At 42.0% G+C, this 25,702-nt stretch overlaps 2 protein-coding genes and 1 long non-coding RNA gene across 7 annotated transcripts in view; 2 read left to right on the top strand and 1 right to left on the bottom strand.

Moving 5' to 3' along the window:
- On the top strand, positions 1–15,385 carry C18orf8 (C18orf8 homolog). The gene is made up of 20 exons (XM_419161.8): positions 1–285; positions 2,400–2,476; positions 4,139–4,223; positions 4,606–4,662; positions 5,676–5,762; positions 6,359–6,499; positions 8,070–8,173; positions 8,672–8,761; positions 8,861–8,966; positions 10,014–10,125; positions 11,121–11,165; positions 11,539–11,592; positions 12,408–12,536; positions 12,878–12,984; positions 13,711–13,830; positions 13,981–14,058; positions 14,230–14,334; positions 14,420–14,488; positions 14,620–14,845; positions 15,208–15,385. Exons 1-20 carry the CDS (start codon positions 82–84, stop codon positions 15,285–15,287), a joined length of 2,076 nt encoding a protein of 691 aa, XP_419161.5. The 5' UTR covers positions 1–81; the 3' UTR covers positions 15,288–15,385.
- Positions 15,300–25,702, bottom strand: part of NPC1 (NPC intracellular cholesterol transporter 1) — a 26,028-nt gene continuing 15,625 nt past the window's right edge. For all 5 annotated transcript variants that reach the window (XM_419162.8, XM_040688235.2, XM_004939784.5 and 2 more), the window contains 14 exons: positions 25,291–25,480; positions 24,726–24,908; positions 23,874–23,988; positions 23,203–23,330; positions 22,971–23,111; positions 22,437–22,526; positions 22,136–22,326; positions 21,234–21,349; positions 20,562–20,691; positions 19,783–19,983; positions 18,638–18,869; positions 17,456–17,569; positions 16,536–16,698; positions 15,300–15,904 (listed from right to left, as the gene is read on the bottom strand). In XM_419162.8, the coding sequence (XP_419162.4) occupies positions 15,822–15,904; positions 16,536–16,698; positions 17,456–17,569; positions 18,638–18,869; positions 19,783–19,983; positions 20,562–20,691; positions 21,234–21,349; positions 22,136–22,326; positions 22,437–22,526; positions 22,971–23,111; positions 23,203–23,330; positions 23,874–23,988; positions 24,726–24,908; positions 25,291–25,480 (2,077 nt within the window). In that variant the 3' untranslated portion in view covers positions 15,300–15,821. The remainder of the gene's footprint in view (positions 15,905–16,535; positions 16,699–17,455; positions 17,570–18,637; positions 18,870–19,782; positions 19,984–20,561; positions 20,692–21,233; positions 21,350–22,135; positions 22,327–22,436; positions 22,527–22,970; positions 23,112–23,202; positions 23,331–23,873; positions 23,989–24,725; positions 24,909–25,290; positions 25,481–25,702) is intronic.
- Positions 22,623–25,702, top strand: part of LOC121110075 — a 4,130-nt gene continuing 1,050 nt past the window's right edge. Inside the window, exons 1-2 of the long non-coding RNA XR_005855506.2 lie at positions 22,623–22,816; positions 23,805–24,030. This is a non-coding gene — a long non-coding RNA (uncharacterized LOC121110075). The remainder of the gene's footprint in view (positions 22,817–23,804; positions 24,031–25,702) is intronic.

Consider the following 25,702-nt stretch of genomic DNA (forward strand, 5'->3'; position numbering starts at 1 on the left):
GAGGAGGGAGTGTAAACAGGAAGCGGCCGCTGCCGGGAGGTGCGTTGGGCACCGTTGGCGCCGCGAGCCGCCGCTGTCGCCATGAGCCGCGAGGCGCCGCCGCCGGGAGAGGAAGCGGCGCCGCCGGAGGGAGCGGGAGGAGGAGGAGGAGGAGGAGGAGGAGATGATGGCGGCGGCGGCGGCGGCGGCGAGGATGGCTGCTACCTGGCGCTGTGCGCGCGGCCCGTGCACTTCGAGAAGGCCAACCCCGTCAACTGCGTCTTCTTTGATGAGGCCAACAAGCAGGTGGGTGCGGCGCCGGCTTTGCCTCAGAGAGGGCCTCCGCCTTCCGGGCGCCGGCGGCTCTGGGGCCAGAGGCAGCGGCCGGCGGGTGCTGGCGGTGGCCCGCGGCTCTGTGGGCTCTGCTCGTCCCTGGGGCCCTGAGCCTTCCCGCTGCGGGCCTGAGCAGGCCGCGGGGCTGCTTCCCTGCGGCTCTCTTCGCCTACCAGGCTCTGCGCTTCGTTTTTCTTCACTTGCGAGGCGCTGGCACGGCTGCCCGGAGAAGCTGTGGTGCCCCATCCCTGGAGGTGCTCGAGGCCAAGTTGGATGGGGCCCTGGGCAGCTGAGCTGAGGGGTGGCAGCCCTGCCCACCCACCAGGTAGCTGAAGATGGGTGGGCTTTAAGGTCCCTTCCAAGCCAAGCTATTCTCGGGTTCTGCGTGCTAAGCATTTGGCTCATCATCCTGCTCTCGTGGCTCTGGCACGGTGTGACAGTGTGCTGCTGGAGGGCTGCGTGGCACCTGTCACCTCACTGCATGAGCCGCTGAGCCTTTCCCAAATGCGCCTGTATACATTTGTTGTGCTGGATGTCACCTGCCTTGTTGTTGTCCCTGCTGTCACTGTCACGAGGTCCTTCTGGAGGTCTGCAGCGTCAGTAAATAAACTGAATTTTTCTATTTGTAGAGCTCAGTGTGTTAATAAATAACGGTATCTGTGGCTTTATTCTCGGCTCTGAACAGAACAGATGCATTTGTTTTACATTTCTCAGCATTAGCTCTTTGAAATGCCTTTCTCATTAATACCCCTGTGGGATTCTGTGTAGTCAGCTCAGCCTGGCTACAGGGGATGTCACGGTGCTTGGATTGATGTGGGTGCCATCAGCTGTCTGGCTTCTGTAACCATGCTGTACAGCATTCACGGCATTGAAGCGTTCATGCTTTCTTCCCCATAGAAGTGGCAGTTTGTGGAATCTCCTTCTCTGGAGATACTCAAGACTTGTCTGGATGCTTTCCTGTGAAACCTGCTGTAGGGAGCCTGCTCTGCAGGGCGCTTGGACTAGATGATCCCAAAGGTCCCTTCCAACCCCTGTGATTCTGTGATCACATTTGAAGAGAGAGAGAGAGTATTTCTGGCATTTGTGTCATGCTGCTGTTGAGCATTTAGAGAGATTGGTGTCCTTTACAAATCTCACTCCTTTCCTTTTATTTTGAGGACTGGTTGAAATATGGGCGCTTACACGTGCTTGTTTGGAGGCATTGTATCCTCGTGTGGATGTGGTAAAGCTGCACAGAATCTGGTTGTTTAGAGCTCACTCGAAAGTTATTTTCAATTGTAAATCTACTTCTGCACAGTTTCTTGGTAGTCTAAAGTGGTTTAATTACCAGTGTGCCTCTAAATCCTCTCCAGCCAGCAATTTCAGTGGTGGTTTCCCCTTGTGGAAACCCTGCTGAGATATCAGTCCTTGCTGTCTTTCCATCACAGAGGTTAAGAGAAAATTGCCTTAGTTTTCTATCAGCATCAATATTAAGAGTATTTCAAATCAGAATTTGCCAAGGCTAAGGATTTGCGTGCAGTTTATAGCCTTGAAGTCTGTATTCCTGCTTGAGCTTACTGCACCGCTAGCATTGGGCATTAGCAAAACAATGTATTGATTAGTCTGAGACCTGATCTGTGTGTCTGCTGCTTCTGTGTGACTTCCCAATTCTCTAACAGCATAACTTCTCTAGTAGGCTTCATATAAACATATGTGTAGTTATAATAAGGAATTCTTGAGATGATTAATGCAAGTCAGCTGAAACATCTTACGTACAGGCAAAACCGTGGGTTACTGTTGAGCTCTTCCTATCTAAGAATGTGTTCTGACACGATAAACTTTCTGAGTCAGTGAGTTGTACCTCTTCACTTCCTGGTCCCTGAGCTGTTTTCCTGAAGCAGTGCTTACGGGCTTATCTCATGTCTCAGATGTTTCTACTAATGCCTGAATTAGGAAAATAAGAATATACAGAGCAAACCAAAAAAGGCGATACAACTTCTACTATTTTATCTTGCTGGTGGTTCAAGTATTATTATGAACTTGAATTTTCAGAGGAAAGAATTGATTTTGTTGTTGTTGTTGTTAATATATATTTATTTTATTAATAGGTTTTTGCTGTTCGATCTGGTGGAGCTACAGGAGTTGTTGTTAAAGGTTTGGAGGATAGAAACTCCATTTCATTCAGGTAAGGCATCTTCGCCTTTGTTGTCTGAGGGCGGTATTCTGCAGTCATAACATTATGTGACGCTTAGCCCTCATCTATTACTGCGTCTCTGGCATAGAACATGTGAGTAGTTGTGAGCAGACTTAATCTTCTTGCAGTTAAGCTGGCGTGCTTTTCTCTTGTGACTCTGTAGTCTTCTGAAAGTCATTAAGCTGTGGCTCTTCCTATAACAGCAGTATTTCATTAAAACATTGTCCAGAGGAGGGCAACAAGGCTGGTGACGGATCTGGAGCACAGGCCTTATGAGGAGCACCTGAAGGAGCTGGGATTGTTCAGTCTAAAGAAGAGAAGGCTCAGGGAAGACCTTATTGCTCTCTATAACTACCTGAAGGGAGGTTGTAGTGTGCTGGGGGTCGGCCTCTTCTCTCGTGTGACTAGTGATAGGACTAGAGGGAATGGCTTCAAGCTGCGCCAGGGAAGGTTCAGGCTGGACGTTAGGAAATACTGCTTCTCTGAAAGGGTGGTCAGGCACTGGAATGGGCTGCCCAGAGAGGTGGTGGAGTCACCGAGCCTGGAGATGTTTAACGTCTGGACGTTGTGTTGAGGGACATGGTTTAATGGCAACCATTGGCGATGGGCGAATGGTTGGACTGAATGATCCTGTGGGTCTTTTCCAACCTTAGCGATTCTATGATTCTATGAAACATGCTATAAATGTGAGAGTGTGGGGATTCAACCTTGTGATTCCTCCAGCAGCTGTGACTTTTCCAAGGATCCGGTTTACCAAGTCAACATGAAGTCAACTTTAAAGTAGAGGGAACCCAAGGCTTCCAAATTTCATGCCTGCGATTCAAGCACAGTATTTTCTAATAGTGGATTTAGTGATTTCTGCTTCTTTTTTAATCTACTTTGCTTTCTTTTACATTTTACATTTCTTGCTGGAAGGTTTTTTTTTTTTTTTCCTGTTTGTTTTTTGTTTTCCTCTACAGAATCTGACAGCAGTGTTTTATCTCTAGATAACTGTTCTATAAATACCTGTGCTAAAAGGGATAGCTCTTTGTCCTTTGCTGTCCGTTTGTTAATGAAAAGCTGCTTAAACCCAGATATGTTTGAAGCAATTTGTTTACTGTGATGTCAGGTATTTTTTGGGCCCCGTCCTGAAAGTTGCCAGTTCTGGCTGCTTTATCTGACTCCCTTATCTCAAATCCTGGTAGAGATGAAATTACTCAGTGAGCTCCAGAGGGTTCCACAACTTGTCTGCCTGCCTGTGCAGCTCTCTGTTTGTGTGGACTTAGTAGTGCACACTGGAAGTAAAATTCCCTCAGTCGTGCCAATTGTACTAACTCTGGTTTGGTAAGAATTGCTTTATATTTATACTGTTTTCCTAATGGTGTGAAAACAGCCTCACTCTGCCCTTTGACTTCAGAAATACCTCTAGGGGATGTATCCTAGTGGGGAAGCGAGTGGATTTGGGTCCATTAGCAGCAGTGCTGGTCATAAAGGAGCTGATGAGTGGATGTCAGTGAGTGTTACAGGACTTGGAAGCATTAGGACTGAATTGAGAACACGGGCTTGAATATTACGCTTTATTTCCTCTCATCCTCTTTTAGAGGGTGTATTACAGAATTCTGTAACAGACTATTTTAGACAGTATTTCCATAACTTCTTATACTTCCTCCATAGAATGGAAGACAAAGGGGAAGTGAAGTGCATCAAGTTTTCCTTGGGAAACAAGATACTCGCTGTGCAGAGAACATCAAAGAGTGTGGTAAGACTCCTACACCCTGCAGGCAGGGAGGGCATTGGAGCTGAAGCTCTGGTACTTCAAGTATCAGAGTAGGGGCCTCTGAGAAGAGAGAGAGTTCTGTTGGCTGTCAGCAGCTGTAGTGAAAATTCTTCCCTAACCCTGGGGCTGAGCAGCTGCCAAGCAACATTATTGTTGCGTGAGTGTCATCGCTTAAGAAAGGTGGGGTGGGTGGAGCTGACAGCTACAAAAAAAAATTCTGGCTGTGGTGAAGTAGAATGTAGTAAGTCAAGCTTAGTTCTGCTTATCTTACCTGAAATTATTTGGTTAGCTAATATGTGTTATCTTGTATCTGTAATATCCAATGCTTAGTAATGGTGAATGTGCTCCATGTGTATTGTTGCAGGATTTCTTGAATTTTATTCCAGACAGCGCTCAGATAGAATATACACAGGAATGTAAGGTAAGTGAAGTAAACCTCCAAAGCTCATATGCTGGGGGTGAAACTCTAATGCTAGTTACGCTGGTGGCCTCTGTTGTCTGAGAGAACTAAGGAGATACCTTCCAAAACACTACTGTGGAATAAACGAGGTGCAGTCACTGCTGTTGATGTAAATTGAGGTAAACCAACAGATGACAATACCACAAAAACACTCTTTGTGAATCAGGCACTTTAATTCTTTCCTGGAAGGGACTGGAAATGCTGTGGGGGCAACAAATGTTGAGGTCCGGGGAGGAGATGAGTGCTGATTCTGAACAAACAGCCAACAGTAGTTCTGCTGATGTCTGATATGTTAATTGGGATCTCTTGCCCGGATTTCACTGATGGGTGATAGTAAACTGTTAGTAGTTTACACACTGTTAGGTAATTTTTAATGGTTAGTGTATCATTGTCTTTGTTTGGTACTTCCCAATCTTTAATGAAGAGAAGTCAGAGTTTGGGGTAACGTAAGGCTAATTTAATTTTTTTAAACATTGCCATTTGTGAAGATTCTTTAATTCCCGTGGACTCCCTCTCTGGTTCACTGTTTGGGATTGTGCATTTAAGTGAACTGTTCTAGCAAAACATTTGTGGTAGAGTTCTGAGTGAGGTCATGGGAAGTATTTCCACTTTGTTTCTCATTGCTTGGAAGGAACAGGCTTTTCTTGCCAGGAATTGGCTGAACTGGTCAGGATGGTTTGAACCAGAAAGCTCGGTTGTGTTCAGGGGGTAGAAATCAAACAGGCTGTATAATAAGCGTGTAAATCTTACGAGCTACCAAAATTGATGCAGTGTGGCAGTTGTGTTCATGAGCCGTTTTGGGAGTCTTCTACAAAAGTTTCAGATGCATACAGGGAATTTAGCTGCCAAATGCATTAACTCCAGGGGCTGGATAGCCAAATAGCCTTTGATCTCATGTTCATTTAATAATGTTAGCTTATCTGAATAGTTAATTTCCCAAGTAAAAGATTGTTTGTTTGCTTGTTTGTTAAAAGATGAAGAATGCCAATATTCTAGGATTCTGCTGGACAAGCTCTACCGAAATTGTTTTCATCACAGATCAAGGAATTGAATTCTATCAGGTAATACAAATAACTCCTGTAGGACAGATGTACTTTTGCCAGTATCTCTGAATTCTGCTCTTCTAGCTCTCAAGTTCAGAAAAGGTATGTCTTTTGTTGTTGTTGTTCTGCTCTTCTATTTAGACTGCGATGAATACTTTTTTGGGGGCCGGGGGAAACTTAACAAGTTATTTAGCACAGCTAACAAAGATCCAAAGATGAAGGAGTACTGAATTAAGCGTTGAGAACTCCATATGAAGAGATGCTCTTGACTTGTGTGGAAAGGAATATATACATTCATTGTGAGGTACTACTTCATGCAAAGCACATCAGCAGTGGGAGGGATTTGTGCGTGCTCAAAAACGTAGCAGAGAACAAACGTTGATTAAGGTAGCGATTATCCTTCTGCATATTGGCAGCTTCCTTTTGATATCAGCCCTTTGTCTGAGCTCCTCTGTGTTTCATTACCTTTGCCTGTGTTTTTGGAGAACTCTGATGAATAAACAGCCCCTTCTGGCATTCGTGATAAGGGATATTGTGAACTTCCTCCATAGCTGTGTGCTACTTACGCTGTTGGAATCCAGGAGTAATATAATGGTAGCATCTTGTGCTTCCAGGTATTACCAGAGAAACGAAGTTTAAAACTTCTGAAGAATCAGAGTATCAACGTCAACTGGTACATGTACTGTCCAGAGAGCTCTGTTATTCTTTTGTCAACCACTGTCCTTGGCAATGTCCTGCAGCCGTTCTATTTCAAGGTAAATTATTGCATTCCAAGCTTTTTCCATTTTATGTGCTTCCTTTGTAAGGCTGCTCCTTCGCTCAGATATTCTATTGCTTTCCTGAATTTCTTCCAAGAGGGCTGCGTGAGTTCACATCTCTTAATGACGATAAGCAAAGGAGACAAAGCAAGAATCTGTAAGCTAGTTCACAGCGAATGGCTTACAATTGTCACTTCTATCTCACGACCCCTTTGGAAAGAGGCGTGCTCAGCTAATGTTGGACAGCTGGTCTTGAGAAAGAGGGAGTGAATGATGTAATGCTTGACAACTCATACACTTATATGAAAAAAGATACCTTGAAAGATATTTATTATTTCTAGTATATGCATTTACACTCCGTAGTGATGAGTAAGAAAAAACTAAGGGTCCTTCCCTTGTGATTGTAACTGTAACTCTCCATATGTGAGTGCTTATGAAGCACTATTTATTTCTCTTGGTGCTCTTCCCTGTGGACAACGCTTAAGGTTACAGTAAAAATATTTGTCCTTTTGGCTTGGAAAAACAAAGCAGTGAAAATTAGAATCTGTTTTAAGTTAATGGTACAGTAACGTGATTTAGCAAAATGAAGGCCAGAACTATGGGCTTTGTTTTGCTTCTTTTAAGGGCTTAGGATGTTTTCCCTGTAGTCCAAGGAAATGCTGTTAAAAGAAACATTCAGATGGGTTTCCAGGTTTGCACTGATCTCTTATAGTCTCTACTGGGTCCTGAAATGGTGCTCTCTGAGGTGTCTCAGCAGAACCTCTTCCCACTGCTTTCTTTGTAAGGACTCACGTCGTGCTTTCCTCTCCTTAATACTGTGTGTGCCAGGGTGTAGCTAAGGAACTTATTCTGTGTTCAGGAGGTGATCTGTAATGGTTTCTGAGGAAGTACTGTACTAAAATAATTGAAAATATACCTCTGGTAAAGGAGAAATTTCTGTAGCGTTCATAGAATTGCTCAGGTTGGAAAAGACCTTAAAGGTCATCACGTCCAACTGCAACCTAACCATACTACCCTAACTCTAACAACCCTAAGGTGTTTACACCTTATGCTGAAGAGTGGAGCTCAGTAAAGTCTCGGGGCTTTGGCAACTCTGAAATTGTGCTTAGATTCCACAAGAAAAGGGGGGAGAGCAAACATTGCATGGGAACAGGGACGTTCTGTCACTGTAATGCACGTTCTGGATTTAGCAGGAATGAAAGTAGACTGTAACTAGTAAGAATTACTGACTCTTTCCCCTTCCCGGTAGCATTTGTTTAAGTTCTGGACTGCGTGTTTTGCTGTGAGAGAGGAAGTGGGAGAACTTATGTTTGAGATCTCCAGGCCAATTTAAATGGGGTTAGCATACAGATTTGGATTGACTTCATTAAAATGCTTTGCTAACTGAAGCTGAAGTTGAAATAGTAGAAGTATCCTGTGGAGAAGTGTCAGTCTTTTTTTCTTTATGACTATTACCACTCTTCACCTCACGGGGGTGCTGTTAACATAACATTCGGTTAAGGGTTGGCCCAGGCCTTCCAGTTTGGCATCTTAACAGTGGATTTCTGTGTTGTTGTTTTTCCAACAGAGTGGGACGATGTCGAAGCTCTCAAAATTTGAAATAGAGCTTCCTGCAGCACCCAAGTCCTCCAAGCTCAGCCTTTCCGAAAGAGATATTGCTATGGCTACAATGTACGTATCTGACTAGCCAAGCCTTCTTGTTCTGTGGGAAATGGTGACAGCTGGGGGATGCTGAAGTCAGGGTTGCATTTGTTTTTCCTCTTAGCGGTACTGCTGCTTCAGGGAGCTTCAGTTACCGCCTCGAGCAAAGTCTAAATGACTCCCTTGAGGAACAGTGGGGAGGAAAAGCTGAGATCTCTTACATGAAATTGTTTCTGGTTTGGACAGATATCTTGAATGTTTAATATCTGAACTGATGTGCTGGTAAAGTTGCCCTTGGATGTCTGATGCGCATGAGCGTTAGGCTGCACGCTGTGATTTATCATATCGTGTTTTAGTGTTTCACTTTTAATTAATTGCTTGATTTAGGTAGTCTCACACCTTTTCATCTAGGATAAAACGTGGTTTTAATATTCTGGTAGAGTAAGCTTTCAGCCTGTGCTTTAAAAGGACATCTCGTTCTCACCACTCTTTATTTTAAATAATGTTTTAATGCTGTTGTCTCACTAGATATGGGCAGCTTTACGTTCTCTATCTGAGGCATCACTCAAGGACTTCCAATAGTACGGGAGCAGAAGTAGTCCTCTATCACTTGCCAAGGTGAGAGAAGAACGTGAGTGACACCTCACACGTGCCTAAGAGACTTCTGCTTTTCTATTTTAAATGGGTGTACTGAGCAGCTCTTCTCTGTTTCCATAGAGAAGGCTCCTGTAAGAAGACACACATCTTAAAGCTGAACAGAACAGGAAAGTTTGCCCTAAACGTTGTGGATAACTTGGTGGTAGTACATCATCAGGATACTGAGGTCTGATTTACTTACATTTTCTTGTCTTACTTTCAGAAGTTACGGACAGATTTTAATAGCTCTACCTGTCAGTTCTGGAGAATACTTCTGTGTGGGGTTAGCTTTGCCAAAAGCCAGAGTACTTACAGGAAGAACAAATGTAAGGCTAAGAGAGTCAAATGCATCCTTTTGCCTTGTTGTAGGTAACACTGGGGCTTTTTCTAATGCCTGTTTCTTTTGTACTTTTTATTTCTTATTACTTTACTGCGATACTCTGCTGCTGCACTCTGTATGCTTTTTAAGGCAGCATAGAAAGATAACGTGGATACTTAATTATTTATCCTAGGAACTTCTTGTATCACAATAATTGGAATGATCAGTTTATAGGACAAAAGCTTCAGCTCTTTTATATGAAGGCCCAGATCTGTGCAGACTTTCAAGAACACGTGTGACCTTAGGCATGTGCTTGTATAGGTAAAACTTACTTGTCCACAGCCTCTATAGCCCAGCTTGAGCAGTGGGAAGTCTAAGTAGTGCTTTGTGCTTAATGCATGGAAAGGCTTTGGCTTCTGGAATTATCTTCTCTGCTCCTTCAAGAACTGGGTTAGTGTAAATCGCTAGGCTGACTAGTTGATGTAGCATTAGTATGCATTATAATTGAACTGTATTAGTGTAAACCCACAAGTGTAAACTCTAATTCTCCATCATTTCACTCAGGCTATTGACGTGACCGTATGAACACAGGAAACGAATGCCACACTGAGTAGGTGGCTGCCAAATTAACTGTGTCTCTTTGGCACTGACATCAGTGCTGATTTCCACCATGCAAAGCTCTCCCTAAGAATGATACCCACACTGGGTGAAGATGCTGATGAGATAAGTTGAACCAGACTGAGTGGTGCAAGCATGAGGGTATCACAGGAAGGTATAGAATTTTCCTCAGTGTGAGGAAGCAGTGAAATTCACATGGAGAGCACGAGATAGAAACATGAACAACGATCAGAATACACGTAAATAAATGAGTGGGAACTCATGTTTGTGAAAACTAATTTTTCTTCTCAATTTCAGACTTCAGTCATATTTGACATCAAGCTAAGAGGCGATTTTGATGGGTCCACTACCATCCATCAGTTTGTTCTTCCGCCTCGGTCAATACAACCCTATCAAGTACCCGTAGCAGGTAGAACTACTGTGTAATAAATATACAAATGTTCTGTTAGCAAGACTGCAATGCAACAGCTGATATACCACAGTGCTTACTGCCACTGTACCTATTTAGGAAAGAACGAGGGAGGGAAGAAGATAACAAGGAACTGAGCAGAAACTCTTGTCCCAAATCTGTGTCTATACAGAAAAGTAGGAGTTGTTATTGTAGCTGCACATTTACCATAGTTTAACACTACAGAAAGCGTTAAAGCAAAGACCTTTCAGTCTCTGTTGCTGTGCAGGCTGGCTGTGTACCTCTTAGCTTCCACATTAAGCACAGCTATAAAAGGTGTGTACTCCAAAGCACTTCACAGACCTATGGCCTAAGCTTTAACTAAGGCTGACAGTCCAAGCTTAGAGTCAGTGCTACTAATAATGCTCGGATGTCAATATTTAGTTTCTTTCTTTGCCTTTCTCCCCTCCTGTGCTAAATGTGTTGCAGATAATTTTCCAGCTTGAAAGTAAATGTTAGCTGGAAACAGTCCTAGCATAGTTCTACTAGCATCTGTATAGAAGAAAAAGTCTTCTATAGGGGTGACAGTACCTTAAAAACTCTTCAGCATCTGAATTTTGAAGTCACTAAATGTATCTGCGCTGAACCTGGAGGTAAAGGTTTGTATTAAAGTGCAGAAGCAGCCTTGCTTTTTGAAGGAGTAAAAATGATGACATACATAAATAAAGCAAATACGAGCCTCTGCATTTGGAATCACAGTATTAAGAGATGGAATACTTCATTGGGAATTATTTCACTTGCTTGGAAAAAGAAAAGCCTTTTTTAAAAGATCTTTGCTTTCTGCTACAGCCGAGCGAGTTTTCTTTATAGATATTTAGCTGCAGAGCTAGACATAACTTCTTTTCCTGCCTGCATGCTGTAGGACTGTTAGATGTGTAAGTGCAGGGCTTGTAGTTTGGTAGCACAGAAGAGCTGCCAAGTACTGCTGTTCTTAACTGCTGTTAATTTTTCTGCAGTTCCAGCCTCTGTGACAAGCCAGTCTCCTGTTCCCTGTAAACTCTGTATCCTTTAAATACTCTTAAAATGGCAGTTGCATTCCACACCTGGAAGAAGACAGCACTTGAGATCTTGACGAGCTAAATCCAGCTTTAGCGATTAAGCCTAACTACCACTTCAAGAGGAAATAGCAAAGGCTCCTATGAAGGATACTGCATTCAATATCCTAAGATAGCGAAGCAGTAAGAGATGTCAGGGTAAGATACTGAAAAGATTAAAGCAAATACAGTTCCAAAGGGATGGTTCAAGACTTTGCAAAGGTACAGCTGTGGCAGTAAATGAAAGTATGTTAACCAATTCTGTTTTAGTGCAGTGACTGAACGTAGTAGCAGTGGTTCTGAATCAATGTTAAGAAAGGTATTGAACCTTAATAATTAGATTCATCATCATGGATTGTCTTTCAACCTGATATCATCATCAGTGCAAGTGAAGGTGAGCTGTCTGACTCTATTGTAATTCAGTGTAAACTGGGGGGTCATAGAGGTGGTTTAACCTCAGCATGAACCCAGGTAGCCGTTCCCCAGCTGGATGGGAAAGTGACTCAGTGTTGAAGTGAGAAAACTTGGGGGTTGAGATTCAGTTCAGTAGTGAAAGCAAAAGCTGCAGGTGCAAGCTGAGCAAAACAAGAACATCACCATTGCATTTTTAGGAAAAGCATGGGAAATGTTTACTTGAGAAGACAAATATCATAGCCCTGACTGTCCCCACTTCCTCCTCCTTTTCTCCTCCCCCCGCTTTGATGGCTGAGCATGACACAGGGTATGGGATATGCCTTTGGTCAGTTTGGGCCAGCTGCCCTCCCTTGCTCTGATCCCTCCCTCCTGTGCAGCCTCAGCTTATGTGCTGTCAGAGCAGTGTGAGAAATAGGAGAGACCTTGACCGTGTGTACACAGCTCAGCAACCCAAACAATGACAGCGATCAGCATTATTTTCTATCATAAATCCACAACGGAGCTCAGGTGGCGTTACGATAACAAAACCTTACCTCTGTCCTACAGAGTTTATAACCTCCAGCTTTATAGCTTTAGTACACAGAAGGCCTAAGCAGCTGTACCTGGTAAAGTGACCGCCCTTCACAGCGGTAACTGGGGATGAACGTTTCCTTACTAAAATCTTTCCAGGGGTAACGCTGCTCTAGAACTGAGTTAGGCAAACATGCTGTGTGTGTTCTCCTTTGAAATGGAAAATGGGGATATCTAAACTGTATTATCTGAGGTCATAAATTGATTTTATTCCTTTGAATGAAGGTTATCTCTGGAATCTTCAAGTGAAACTTGAGCCTGTAGTAAACCTTTTGCTGGATAAAGGAAGACTAATGGATTTCCTTCTCCAAAGGAAAGAATGCAAGATGGTTATCCTAGCTGTGTGCTCTCAAAGTAAGTGTAAAACACTTTGTCTACGTATCCAGAATGTGCAACACTGCCTCCTCCTAAATACTTGTACAGGTTAGCTGGACTGTTCTGCGATTGGGGTTCACCTCTGAAAGTAACTCTGGAATGGCAGATAATGGGACTACCTTCAGTCATCATTCTAAAGAGCAATTAGCAACACTAAATAATTGAGCTTCCCCCCTCCCCGTTTAGTTAAAATACATTTGATATTGAACAAACTCTCATTGAAGTTTAGCACAGAGTAGAGAGCTCCGTTTGGGAAAGGTAACTTTAAACCCCTTTTATTACTTCTCCTCATAGGTTTTTTTTGTTTTTTATCTTTTCAGTGCTCAGTGAGCCAGAAAGGGGATCACTGCCTGTGATTGCAACTGTTTTTGACAAACTGAATCACGAATATAAGAAGTACTTGGAAGCTGAGCAAAGCTATACAATGGTAAACCATGTTAGCTACAGCAGCTTACAGATATAGGGTTAATGCTATTTGAATTTCAGGTTATGTGATTGCAGAGCCAAAATACCTGCTCGTGAGTTAGGAAAGTCAGACCTACCCTCAGATCGGTCCCAGGCAGCCTCAAGCTTGCAGTAGTAAAGTCTTATGCAAGGTGCAGGTTGTCCCCTGCTTGGGGATAACAGCTTTGTTCTACACTCTGCTACAGTAGGAGCTGCACAGTTCATCTCCAGTAAGGCGAGTTACAGACCCAAGCATATATTAAAATCGGGCAGGGGTTCTAAAAGCAGCTTTGAATCTTGAGACTATTTTAATAGCTACAGACTATTACTACAGATTAGTAAAATATATGCAGCACTTTTTTGTCAGAATTACTCCTGGCAAATGAGCACATTCTACTCACGTAGTACAACCTTATGCTGAAATCCTACTAAGGGTGTGGGCCTGCATCAATATAGTAAGGCTGCTCATCTCCTAGATTTGAAATACACAGCAGTAGCTACAGCTGTTGCTTAAAAGCTATTTTAAATTTAGAGGTCCATGCTGTGAACAGAGTGCACCCAGTGATGTGAATTCACGGATACAAATTCTCTCAATAACAAAACATGTTTTCAGCTGGGAGCTACAATTGCAAACACTCAGTGTAGGCAAGATTTAACCACAACTGTACTCCTAAAAATACTGCATTCTTAACTTCTTTTCTCCTTGTAGGTGGTAGAAGCAGGCCAGAGCAGAAGTAATCCACTCCTGAAACGGCCAGTCCGCACTCAGGCAGTTATTGACCAGTCTGACATGTACACCCATGTTTTATCTGTATTTACAGAGAAGAAGGTAAGTTAATTGTGATGGAAATAAAACCTTCTGCTAGGTTTGCTGTGAGACTACATGCAGGATCTTGTTTCCTGATCTGGGTGAGGGCAGAACTTGTCAGTAGGTTGTACTTCCCTGGCTTTTCCTGCTAATACTTCTTCTCTTGTCCAGGAAGCACCTCACAAGTTCACTATAGCTGTCTTGATGGAATACATTCGCTCTCTTAACCAGTTCCAGATTGCAGTTCAGGTAAAGCATTTACATGCATGAAGCACCACTATACCACCTCTCTTTCTGAAGCTGTTTGAAGTTTCAAACAAGTCTTAGTCACGTGTTAAATCCTGTGACATAATCCCACCTTCTACACCTGAAGACTGGTACTGAGACACGCGTTTGATGGCGGTCTTCCTGTATTCACAGCACTACTTGTATGAGCTGGTCATCAAAACCCTCGTTCAACACAACTTGTTCTACACCCTCCATCAGTTTCTGCAGTATCACGTGCTCAGTGACTCGAAGCCTCTGGTATGTAAGGCAAGTTGCTTCCAAAAGCCAGTGATGGAGGTGAGGAGTCTTCGGAATTTCAGTGTTGTTCCCCTTTTTGCTCTAGGCTTGTCTATTGCTGTCCCTGGAAAGCATTTACCCTCCTGCACATCAGCTCTCTCTGGACATGTTAAAAGTAAGCATCTCAGACTGTAGTATCTCCATGTCACGTGTGGCTTAGACTTACCTGACTGAGCTTCAAGTGACAAGCTGGCATCTAACTCATCTGTTAGAAACATAGTCTTAGAGCTGTGATTGATTTTACAGAGACTCTCCACGGCAAATGATGAAATAGTGGAAGTTCTGTTGTCCAAACACCAAGTTTTGGCTGCCTTGCGATTCATCAGGGGTATTGGAGGACATGACAGCATTTCAGCCCGCAAATTCCTTGACGCGGCAAAACAAGCAGATGATGAGATGCTTTTCTACACTATTTTCAGATTCTTTGAGCAAAGAAATCAGCGATTACGGGGCAACCCAAGTTTCACACCAGGTAAGCAATAAGAAGCTACACGGATGATTCAAGCTGTGCAAACAGAACCGTGATCAAGCTGTGCAAACAGAACTGTGACATGCAAGGCCTGGTTTATGCTACAATTCCTCTCGCTTTAAAACCTAAGCAAAACTGCCTGTCCCAGCAACATCTTGTTAATCGTGAGTTAGCTGCTAGGCTCAGAATTCAATTTCAGCATCTTGAACCTGGAGACTAGAGACCTTGCGTGGGCACAGGTCTGCTGCTTACATCTGGGAACTGGATGGGACACCTGCTTTACCACAAGACAACTCAAGCTGTGCTGTCTTGCTTCTCAGTTTCTCCATTCCCCTGTTAATGTTAGCTTTATTCTTCTCTCTTAGGTGAGCACTGTGAGGAACACGTCACCTTCTTCAAACAAGTGTTTGGAGAACAAGCTCTTATGAAGCCCACGACGTTCTGAAAGCCTCTCCCATTGGAATGTATAAACTTAATTTATTGCATTTAAGTAGATTTTTGAACTACAAAATTGCTATTTTATAATAAAGTATATACAAGACATTTTGGCAAATTGTACTAAAAAATATTACAACTTGTGATGGCTTCCCCCCTAAAAATAGAGACAAAAATTGCATTGACCTGCATTTAAAATTAGTGTCAGTGGTTGAGCAGTCCATTCTCATACAAAACAGCTGTTCAACTTGCAATGCAGCTGGTTTAAGTATCTAGAAGAGACGCAACCTCTTGAAAACAGAAGTGTTTTAGTAATCTTAACACATCTAGGTTTAGTAATACTGTTACATGAGCCACACGTAGCATTTCCTGAGTTTAAAGCCGTGTCCAAAGCTGCAGCTGCTATCTCCTAGTTGAATGTGTGCAGGAGTCAAGTCAGGTGGTGCTTACAGTGTGATAGTCATAGAACGCTGCTGAGCTTCAGTTCTTAAGAGGAGTTGGGCCTAAGCCACAGTTCATAGAGTCCACTGAACACTGTTAAAAACTAGAAGTAGAGGAGTCTCTCTCGTTCTGTGCCTCTAGACCTCTCCTGCGCAGCACGAGTTTTAGCTTTATTTACTGATGGACCTGAGCAAAAGAAAACAGCATCATTGTAAAGTCTCAACATTACAGCATATCAGTCAGCAGCTGCCCACAGGAACTGTCTGTGGCCTCAGTCCTCTTTGTTCAGCTTACCACTGAGAAGTCTTCAGCTGAATGCTTGTGTTCAGCTGGTAATAGCTGCAGCAAGAGCAATAGCTAACAAGACTGACAAGCATTTGCTGGACTTACTGAGGGAGAGTTAAAAAGTCATACACACGAGCTTCCAGATTCAAGGAAGACAGCATTTAGGTTTTCCCAATGGTGACATGAGATCACTCACAAATGGAACCACTTCCCACAGCAGGTTTGTAGCTTCCCCCATCATCCTGTTGCCAAGTTTGACAGTTGTGCCATATGTGCCTAAGCAGACAACCCCATTACCAGTGGTGCAGAGCAAGCACACTGTACAGACTGGTTGCTTCAGTTTAACATGACTGTAACAGCATACTGCCAGTCGGTCCTCTTAATCTAAAGGATCTGTCTGTGTGCATGACAGAGGCAGATTCAAGTACTGCCTTTTAATTGTGCAATCCTTTTCATTTAGTGAGAGGAAAGTATCTATAGGTTGCTATATGTTTGTTTTAAGTGCACTTTAGAGTACACTGTTAGATCTTACCTATGTAACTAAGCAGAACTGGAAGAAATATTAGTCCATGCGTTGCTCCCAGCAGAACCATAGCTAGATACATCCTGAAGTAGAATATCTTGAAGATCTGAGACTTGGAAAAAGCCAGTACTACAATTCCTCCAAACTTGGTTAGTGTGATTCCACTGAAGACCTGTTGATTAAAAAGCAGTTATCACTTACATATGAAAACAACAGTTTTTGCTGAAAATGCTTATGTCATTTGAGGTTCCCAGATACAGTGTGCCAGCTTCCCTGTTAATCTTTAGAACTAAAAGCCCTACTCAACAGAAGCATCCACCCCCTAACCCCTAACTTGATGCTACAGGCTTGGTTCAATATAGCGCCAAGCTGGTATAATCTGTGCAGCCCAACCATTCTAGTTTGATTTTGACTTCAGGCAGTTATATACTAAATACAGCCATTACTTGAACTTGAATGACTCACATTTCAGGGAAGTTCCTTTCCTGGGTCAAGTATATCCAGCACTAGAACAACTCGTTCCAACCACACCCAGGTTGCTATCTTAAAACTACCTGAGACAACAGTAGTCTGCTTGTTCTCAAAGCTCCAATGCCATCCCCTATTCAGGACCCATCCCAGTCACCTCCAAGCATTTGGTAGAGAAGTACATACAACTTCAGTGGGACAACTCAATTACTCTACTAGTTCAGCTCAAACTTTTAGCTTTGTTCTCTAATGCTAGGTAGTATTAATGTCAGGCTAATATAAAGTTAATCAGGTCTTGATCAATCCTATTACTTGTAGAAGCTTAGGTTGAATCTTCAGCAATTTTGATAAGTTTATATATAAAGAAGCAAGGCAATCTTTAGACTATGTCAATATCCTCAAGTCATAAAGTTCCAACTTAGCTACTCCTTTTCCCCTCTATACAGTAGACAGATACTTACTGAACTGCCCATGTGAGACAGAGCTTCTTCTGCACGCTCCACTCTACTGCCTTTAGTACTAACAGTGAATGCTCTCGTCACGTGGCTGCAGAATTCCACAGCAATGCCACAGCTCTAGATGGCAGAAGAAATGCACATTAGAGTATCATTTAGATGAGCATTTTGACGGGAACATCTCAGAACTCTAGACTCTTTATAAAAGTATGGGCTCTATGTGAGTTTCCAAGGTTGAACTTGCCATTGGAAGTGACAAATTCAGCATTAGTTTGTCATTAAAAGGCTTTTGAGTGCTGTACAGCACCAGGCGTTACTAAGCAGGCAATTTGATTGAACAAAAATCACAACATGGAATGCTTTTAGAGTTCAAAAGTTGCTTCATGTTGAAGGAAGCCAAACTCAGCAGCAAATGCTGAATATGGTAATCAGTTTCTAGACTCTAGTTGCAATAGCATGGCTTTACAGTGAGTATACACACACACACACACACACACACACACACACACACACACACTATTGAATATCGAAAGGTTAGGGAGTTTAACATTTAAGTTAAGGATTATTATGCTTTAAGAGGAAATTAATCATTTACAACACTTAACAGCTGGCAAACACGACTTATACAGCAGGTAGACTGGCATGAATATACGCGTAGTTGTAACATGGGACAAGTTTACTTCCTTGTAACATTCTCAGACCAGTCAAGAACTTCTGAAAGCAAGCTCAGCTGCAGCTCTGGCAGCACTCAGCTATTATTTAAGTTCTACAGTGTTTCACCAAGGGACCTGCTGCCCAAGTTATTTCATCCACTTCCTTAGGATCAACATTGATGCTAGCCCATCACAGATCTGCTCTGCAGAGCAAGAATGAATACAGTAGAAGCCTTAATACTTAACCACATGTTCGTGCCTAAGGTAAGGATACACCTCCAGAAGATGTTCAACAGCACTTAGCCTAAACAGTTCTACAGCAACAGCTGCGTTACAGATGCAGTATAGCATACAGTTCGATTGCTGTATTTCTACTAGGTTTCTTTGACAAACTATTTCTACAGACCATCTAGAAGGATTAAGACAGTTCTACTACGGTTCAAGTGCATCAGAGTTTTGTGGAGAAATACTCAGTGTCGTGATGTTGATAACTGTTCAATAGTTGGAAACAGAAACAAACGTCTTGTTAACTCACCATGACGAGATTTACTAATGAAACTGCATTCAAGCTGATGCCCCAGAGCCACATCACTCCAAACATGTTGACAATTATCATAGCAATCGTTAATGTAACCACAACAGCAGCCCATACTTCAAACCCAAGCAGCACAGCTGTCACCAAAAATATCGATCCCAAGGAGATGCAGAGGTTAAAGATGGCATCATTCACAATTGTCAAATATTGTTCATAGAAGACATAAAACACACTGTGGAAAGAACAGATGCTTTAATTAGGCATCCTACTTGCCAGGAACAGAACTGTTTCTGCACAAATCCATGTTATTTCCATTAAGAAGGGACTCCAGACTTCAAAACAGTTCTTAATCGCCCTTGTATCAATTCCATCATAGCTAATAGATGTGCTTTAAATTGTACTTTAAAGCATTGAGTGAATATTTAACAAAGCTGCTTAAGGTGGTCAGTATCTACTGTCATGTTCCATTTGTATGCAAGTCTGAAGACCAGAGAAACCTGAAGACAAGAACCTTGAAAACAATATCTGCTAAATGGAGCGGACACGACTGCATGATCCGCATTGCTTAATCTAGGGAGATCTCTACTGATTTTAAGAACTTGGCAATATTTTGAGCTGTTTAACTGCTATCCAACTAGAATCATTGACTCATAGAAGCAAGAAATATACTACAAAAGTCATCTACTACAGAGGAGATGCTCGTACTGGATTAGCTTCTGTGATAAGGATAGTTTCCTTGTTATGAGAGTCACCAGTGGGAACTGGCATCCCAGTGTCAGTCGTCACCCCTGTGGAACACCAGCTAAAGTTCAACTGCAGTTTGAAGTCAGTACACTATTACAACTTGCTACTATTCAGGGCAACACATCTGCTTAAGTTAGTATAACCACAGAAGCCTAGTATGGAAGCTAGAAGAGGCCTGAGTTGAGGCTTGAGCTATAGTGAAGGACAAGCTTCTTGATTTAAGTTAGTTATCAATCACAGTGAAGAAAAATAGTGCTGGACACAAATTATTTTCACCTACAATCTGTGGCTTCCTTAGACAAAACAGAAAACCTGGATTTCTAAGATATTAGTCAGTAACTTGGCTGTACAAATTAATTATGCCCCTTAGCATACTTCTTGCAAAGATGTTTTAAGCATACCTGTAAGGAAACACACGATAGTTCTTCTCTTTGATGCCCATGGTTTCAGTGATGTTGTCTGCTATGTCCCGAGCCTTCTTCATAGCATCAATATAGTCAGATGATTTTTTCAGGACAGTATGGTACGTCATAAAATAAGTAGCCCCAACATCAGTTTTGTTCTTTATCAAGTCAACAGCTGAGCTATATGCAGCATGTCCTCTGTATTAACAGAATTTCACATGTCAATGAACACCAACAGTATCCTGGGGTGCATTAAAAAGAACATGGCCAGCAGGTTAAGGAAGGTGATCCTCCCGCTCTGCTCTGCCTTGGTGAGGCCATATTTAGAATACAGGTGTCCAGTTCCAGGCTCACCAATTAAAAAAAAAAAAAAACAAGGATCTCCTGTCTTTGTGGCCTAGTGGAGGGGGGGGGGGGGGGTCTACTTAATGTTAATAATATCTAAAGGGAGGTGGGAGGCAAATGGATGAAGCCAGGCTCTTCTCAGCGGTGTAAAGCAATAGGATAAAGAGCAATGGCCTAAAACTTGAGTGTAGCCTTTCCATACTAAAATGCAGAAGAACTTCTTTATGTTAAGGGTGAAGGAGCACTGGAACAGGTTGCCCAGAAGGGTTGTGGAGTGTCCTTCTACGGAGATATTCAAGACCTCTCTGGACACATACCTGTGCAACCTATTGCAGGGAACCTGCTTTAGCAGGGGGGTTGGGCTTGATTATCTTCCAGAGCAAACATCTTTGACATCAGTCTACAATAGATATATGGAATATGGCTCTTACCCTTTGCCACATTTAGGATTAGGGTTGTCAGACAAGAACATTGGCAAAAATGTCATGAAGTCTTCACCCTGTGGTCTTTGCTTGCCTTCTTGACTCAGTGGTCGACAACGAGTGCAGGATGGATCTGTGACTGCAGAAATACAGAAAAAGGGTTGGAGGTCAACAACAGGTTAAGATGTTCTTCGTCTTAACACTACTAACTTCTGACTTGCAGTAATACAAGTCCATAAAAAGCATTTTTATGGAAGATGCAACCAAACAGGCCCACAATTCTGCATTAAATTCAAAGTCACACGTATTTTTTATTACTACTAAGACAAGGTCTACAAGACAACCGTTATTTACTTCTGCATCATCTACATCAGAATTATATCAAAGAATTATATCAAACTGAAGGATCTGAACAAAAATGGGTAGTAAGCTTTTGCTGGTTTCATTACAGCACATAACAATTGAAGTCATTCTTGGAATAGTAATCCCATTGACCATCCAGGTGAGATATCTTCAACCAGCAGCATGCCAGTACAAAATAGTTAAGTTTACTCAAACAGCAGTTCAAACAATTTGGAGGGCAACTCAAGAGGCTTCTACTCACATGAAGGAAAGCTATTCACCTGACTCATACCATGAAACATTTTGTGAATGCCCTATCAATGAGATGAATGGTAGTACCTGAAGCATTGCAGAACTGTCCCGTGGTATTGTAGACTCTGCAACAGGATGACTGTGGCTTCACCCAGTCAAAATAGTCATCAATCCAGGATGATGGGGCATAGCCTATCCTTGTGCTAACAAAATAACATACTCATTGGTAATATTCCATTCCATAACATCTTTGATTTTTTCTGTGCTAATTTATTCTCTTTCAGCTCATTATGATCCAAGCTCCTCAGCTTACCACATAGTCCCCTACCCCAGTACCTCACCTAAGAATTAGTTTTGTTTATTAACACAGCAGCTATAAAACAGCAGGAACTTCTTTTGAGGTCCATAGCCAACCGCAACCCTCCAATACCCCTTGCCCACTTCACGTTGCATCCTCTCCCAGCTCTCACTGCCTTTTTGGTCAAGCAGGGCTTCTTATTTAATTAGGAAGAAAGAAAACCTCTGAACTACAGCAAAATGAATTCAGAAGATACTTCCTTCATTTACACTAACTGCTTTGATTCAAATGCACTTTCCACTTACAGATGGCAAAACATTACAGATTTGTTAGGCTGGTTTATCCAAATTTAGAAGCTAAGCTTTCCTAGGTTTCACTTCCACGTGCAACTACACTGAGAGGTTTTCATGAGTTTTTCCTCCAACACTTCATGATTCATCCCTCCGTGAAGGATCATCAAGGTCCTCTTCCAAATCCAAGTAACTCAGTACATCCTACCAGTCCAGACAGGATCCAGCCTCATCTAGGAGACTGCCACAGCTTCTTCCCTTCCCCCCACCATAAACCTCAGTATAAAGTGAGTACTATAGTGCCAGTTATACAATCAACAGCTGAATCTAAACTAAACAGACACAGTGGTCAGCTACATCTCTTCCTTATAACCATGCAGAGAAAGGCATGAAATACTTACTAGCTACTAATTTCTGCAGCATTGAAGACTTGCTGGACAAGTGAATCATTATTACATCCCGTTCCACCACACACCATGTTTTGCCCTTCCAGAGAGGTGTAGTTGTGCCCTTCTTCTAGAACAAAGTAGACAGGAGGACCTGCATGCATGTATTTGCCCAACTGTTTGAAGTAATTCATTACATAGGAATCCTTAAAGAGAAAGCTTTCAGTTACTGTTACATAATCTTGAGGTAGCACAAGACTTTAAGCTTCAATTTCAGCTTCAAATTGAAGAGCAGAGACATGGTCTTAAGACTTACATCTGGCATTGAAAGAGACTGATCGAGTCCGATCTCTACATTGTGTATCACTGCTGTACTGAATGACAGAAGACCCACAAACAAGGCAATCTGCAAAGAAAGCAGATTCAGGAAGTGAGAACTGCGTAAAAACAAACGATAGAGTTCTAGAATTTACTAAGTCAATACCAATACAAAAAGGCTCTAGCTTAAGTGTGCTCTGCAGGCTCAGTAAAAGAGCAGCAGTAAAACCTAAAGAAGAATTTACACACAGAAGGCAGCAGCAAAAGATATGCTGAATGCCTACTATGAATAAGCACAGTAACTTCAAGCTGAGTCACATTGTTGTCCAGCAACAGTAAGACTGTGGATTAATACACTGTAGAGGTACTTTCTTGCAGGTATGAAATCTCATTCCAATACTAATGCTGGAATAAAAGAAATGCTAGAATTTTGCTTTGTTGTACTGAAGATACTTCTTCAGTATAGACCTTTCAGACACAGCATTCTTGCTCAGGTTTAGATGGCTGCTTACTGTAAATACAGTATACATACCACTATTGGTCTCATCCAATCCTTAAGCAAATATGGAGAATAGAGGTTTTTGAAGAACAGAAATAAGATGCTCTCGGAGCGTTGGACTCCCCTCATTTCTTCACTGCCTTTGATGCAACACAGAATATCTAGTCTATTCCTCTGGAAATGAATCGCAAAGTAAGCCAGTTTTAGTACAGTTCTGCAGAAGACATCCCTATCACACAGAAGTTGCAGACGTATTTATACTCACCTCTTGGCGCCTAATATCCAAGCCCAGGAGACTTACAAAGCAGGTGACTTGAAGGATAAAATCTATGAGCACAGCCATTCCAGCAAACAGGGAGAACGTGCGGACTGCTGGCATGGTAGACAGTGTCCCTGAAAGCGAGCCAGTTTAACAAGTAAGTTCCCTCTCCTCTTGGAGAGCAAATAGCAAATTACATTAGATGTAAACCAAACTCACTGTAAGACAGGGCTGATTTACACTTGAAGGGGGCCAGCATTAAGATATGCCTCCAACACACTGAGGGTGAATCTCAAATAGATTCTATCACAGGGGCATCTTTCTTGCAAGCAGTAGAAAGATCACTGAGTGCAATGAAAGCACCACAGTCTGATATTTGGTTTATTTCCAGCACCGAATTTTCAGTCATAGTGACCGTACAGTACAAAGCTCCAGCCTTTTAATCAAGAATACCTGATTCTGAACCTGCCAAGTTCTTCATACAGAATGTGACCTCACTGTGCCAGTCTTAGAGCCATCTCCAGCTGAGAAGCAGCTAGATTTGATTATAGCAATGAAAAAGTGAAGCTAAAACTTCCTCTAGAACTTCTGCTCTGTTTATGTTTTAGTTCTGCAGTTATTCTTACAATATGCAAGCATGATGCAACTTCCATAACGTTTGAAGATAAGGGCCTTACCTAAGAAGAATGCCACGGTCTCAGAAAAAGATGAGAGAAACATGCTAGGTGCCACATCTCCCAGGACTCTGCCAATCTGCTTATCAAGAGTTTCACCCTCAAGACGCTCATCTCTCTGTTTTGAGAGATAATAATATATTAAGTTCCACGATTCCTGGTAAGTTATTTAATATGTCTTTAAATATCCAGATATCCCAGATTATCATAGTTATCAATGCAGCATTAATAGATGTATTAGAGAATCAGCTTATAGAACAAGTACAACATGAACGCTTCCCTTGCTTCCACACTTACTGCCTTACCACGATATTTTAAGTTACATTTGAGGCAAATTGGCAAATTCACTGCTTCAGCCAAAACTACACATTTGCCAGAAGCAGTGCCAGGGTTTTTATTTTTTTAAGCATAGTAGCAAGCCTGTTAAGTTGGAAAGCAGATTACCCACCCACTAAATATTATCGTCAAAAGTTGATGGTGTGAGCATATATAGTTTAGTGAATGATCACTGCTCATAATGCACTGAAATAATAAAATAGTGTAAAAGTTCTACAACTAACCAAGGGAGATGTTAAAAATTCATTGATATCTCCTTAGATGCATACTAGAAGCCAGATTAAACAAGTTTAGTATCAATGAATGGCTACGCACGAGTAAAGGTTTCTACCTTCATTTTGGGAAGGGTGAACAGCAATTACATATAACCTTGGCTTTCTTCCAGGCTACTAGATAGCCAATGAGAATCTAGAGCTGCTCACACCGGGCTGAACACTGAAGACTTTCTACTCTAAAGTAACGCAATTCAAAAAAAAATAAGAAATAAACATTTAAAAAACTGCACAAAATAATACATACCTGAAGTGTCTGGACTATAATAAATAAGTTGTCCACCCCAATAGCCAGCACCAAGAAGGGAATAACTTCTGCCACAATCAGTGTCACTGGAACTCCAAAGTAACTGAAAATGCCTATGGAACATGCCACTGAGCTCAGGACGATCAGGATGCCTGCAATGCCCAGGGAGATCTTTGAATCCACCTGAAAAAGTTTTAATGACTGTTAACCAAACCAGCATCACCACAAAAGAGACTACAGCAAAGGCAGAAAAATAAGTTCTTTTGTAGAATGTAGTTAGTAAGAAGCTTACTTCTCCGGTTCTTTTGAAGAGCCAGAGTACTTAAACCTGGAGCTACAAGCCATAAAAGTTGAAGTTAATTACACATACCAAATGAAAATAGATCTAGTCGAGGCTACAAAGCACAAGTGAGTTGCCAAGTATAACAAGACAATGCTTCCTTCAGCTCCTGACCAAAGAGGACTCAATGCTTTATGACAAGGATGGAACACAAGTGTTCAGCAAAACTATCAGGAAAGCTATTTAAAGCTAAAGGGTTTAGAGAAATGAGAACAATAAACATACCAGCAGCCTTCCCCAGCTCTGGATATGTCCCAAAGCTATGGAGATATACACAAACATTACAACATAGCTTATTACAACAGTGCTGACATCACTCCTGCTTTCACGATTGATTTCGTCTTCAATGCTCCGTTCAGCAGAAAATGATATAGTCAAATTTGGATTATCATAGTTCTTCAAAAAGTTAATAAACCTAAAAAAAAAAAGGGAAGAGTCAGTCATACTTTAAAGAATAAATAAAATATATCAGATGAAATGAATCCTATGACCAGTAATAGTCAGTCCTTTCTGTGTTATACTGCTTCTCAAAACATCCCTGTAGTTATACCAATAAACTGTCAGTGCAGTACAGGTGTTTGCAGTACAGTTTGCTTATAAATACAAAGCATTTATAAGTTGCTTTAATTTCTATATA

Source organism: Gallus gallus, chromosome 2 (genome assembly GCF_016699485.2).
Source record: "Gallus gallus isolate bGalGal1 chromosome 2, bGalGal1.mat.broiler.GRCg7b, whole genome shotgun sequence".
In the NCBI taxonomy this organism is placed as follows: Eukaryota; Metazoa; Chordata; class Aves; order Galliformes; family Phasianidae; genus Gallus; species Gallus gallus.

Bases quoted from the DNA above. Each gene is read 5' to 3' on its own strand.
- C18orf8 (XM_419161.8), top strand. From the start codon at position 82: ATGAGCCGCGAGGCGCCGCCGCCGGGAGAGGAAGCGGCGCCGCCGGAG. The intron at 11,166-11,538 runs GTATCCTTTAAA...CTTAATAATTAG, and splicing joins TCCTGTTCCCTGTAAACTCT to ATTCATCATCATGGATTGTC. The intron at 14,489-14,619 runs GTAAGCATCTCA...TTGATTTTACAG, and splicing joins TCTCTCTGGACATGTTAAAA to AGACTCTCCACGGCAAATGA.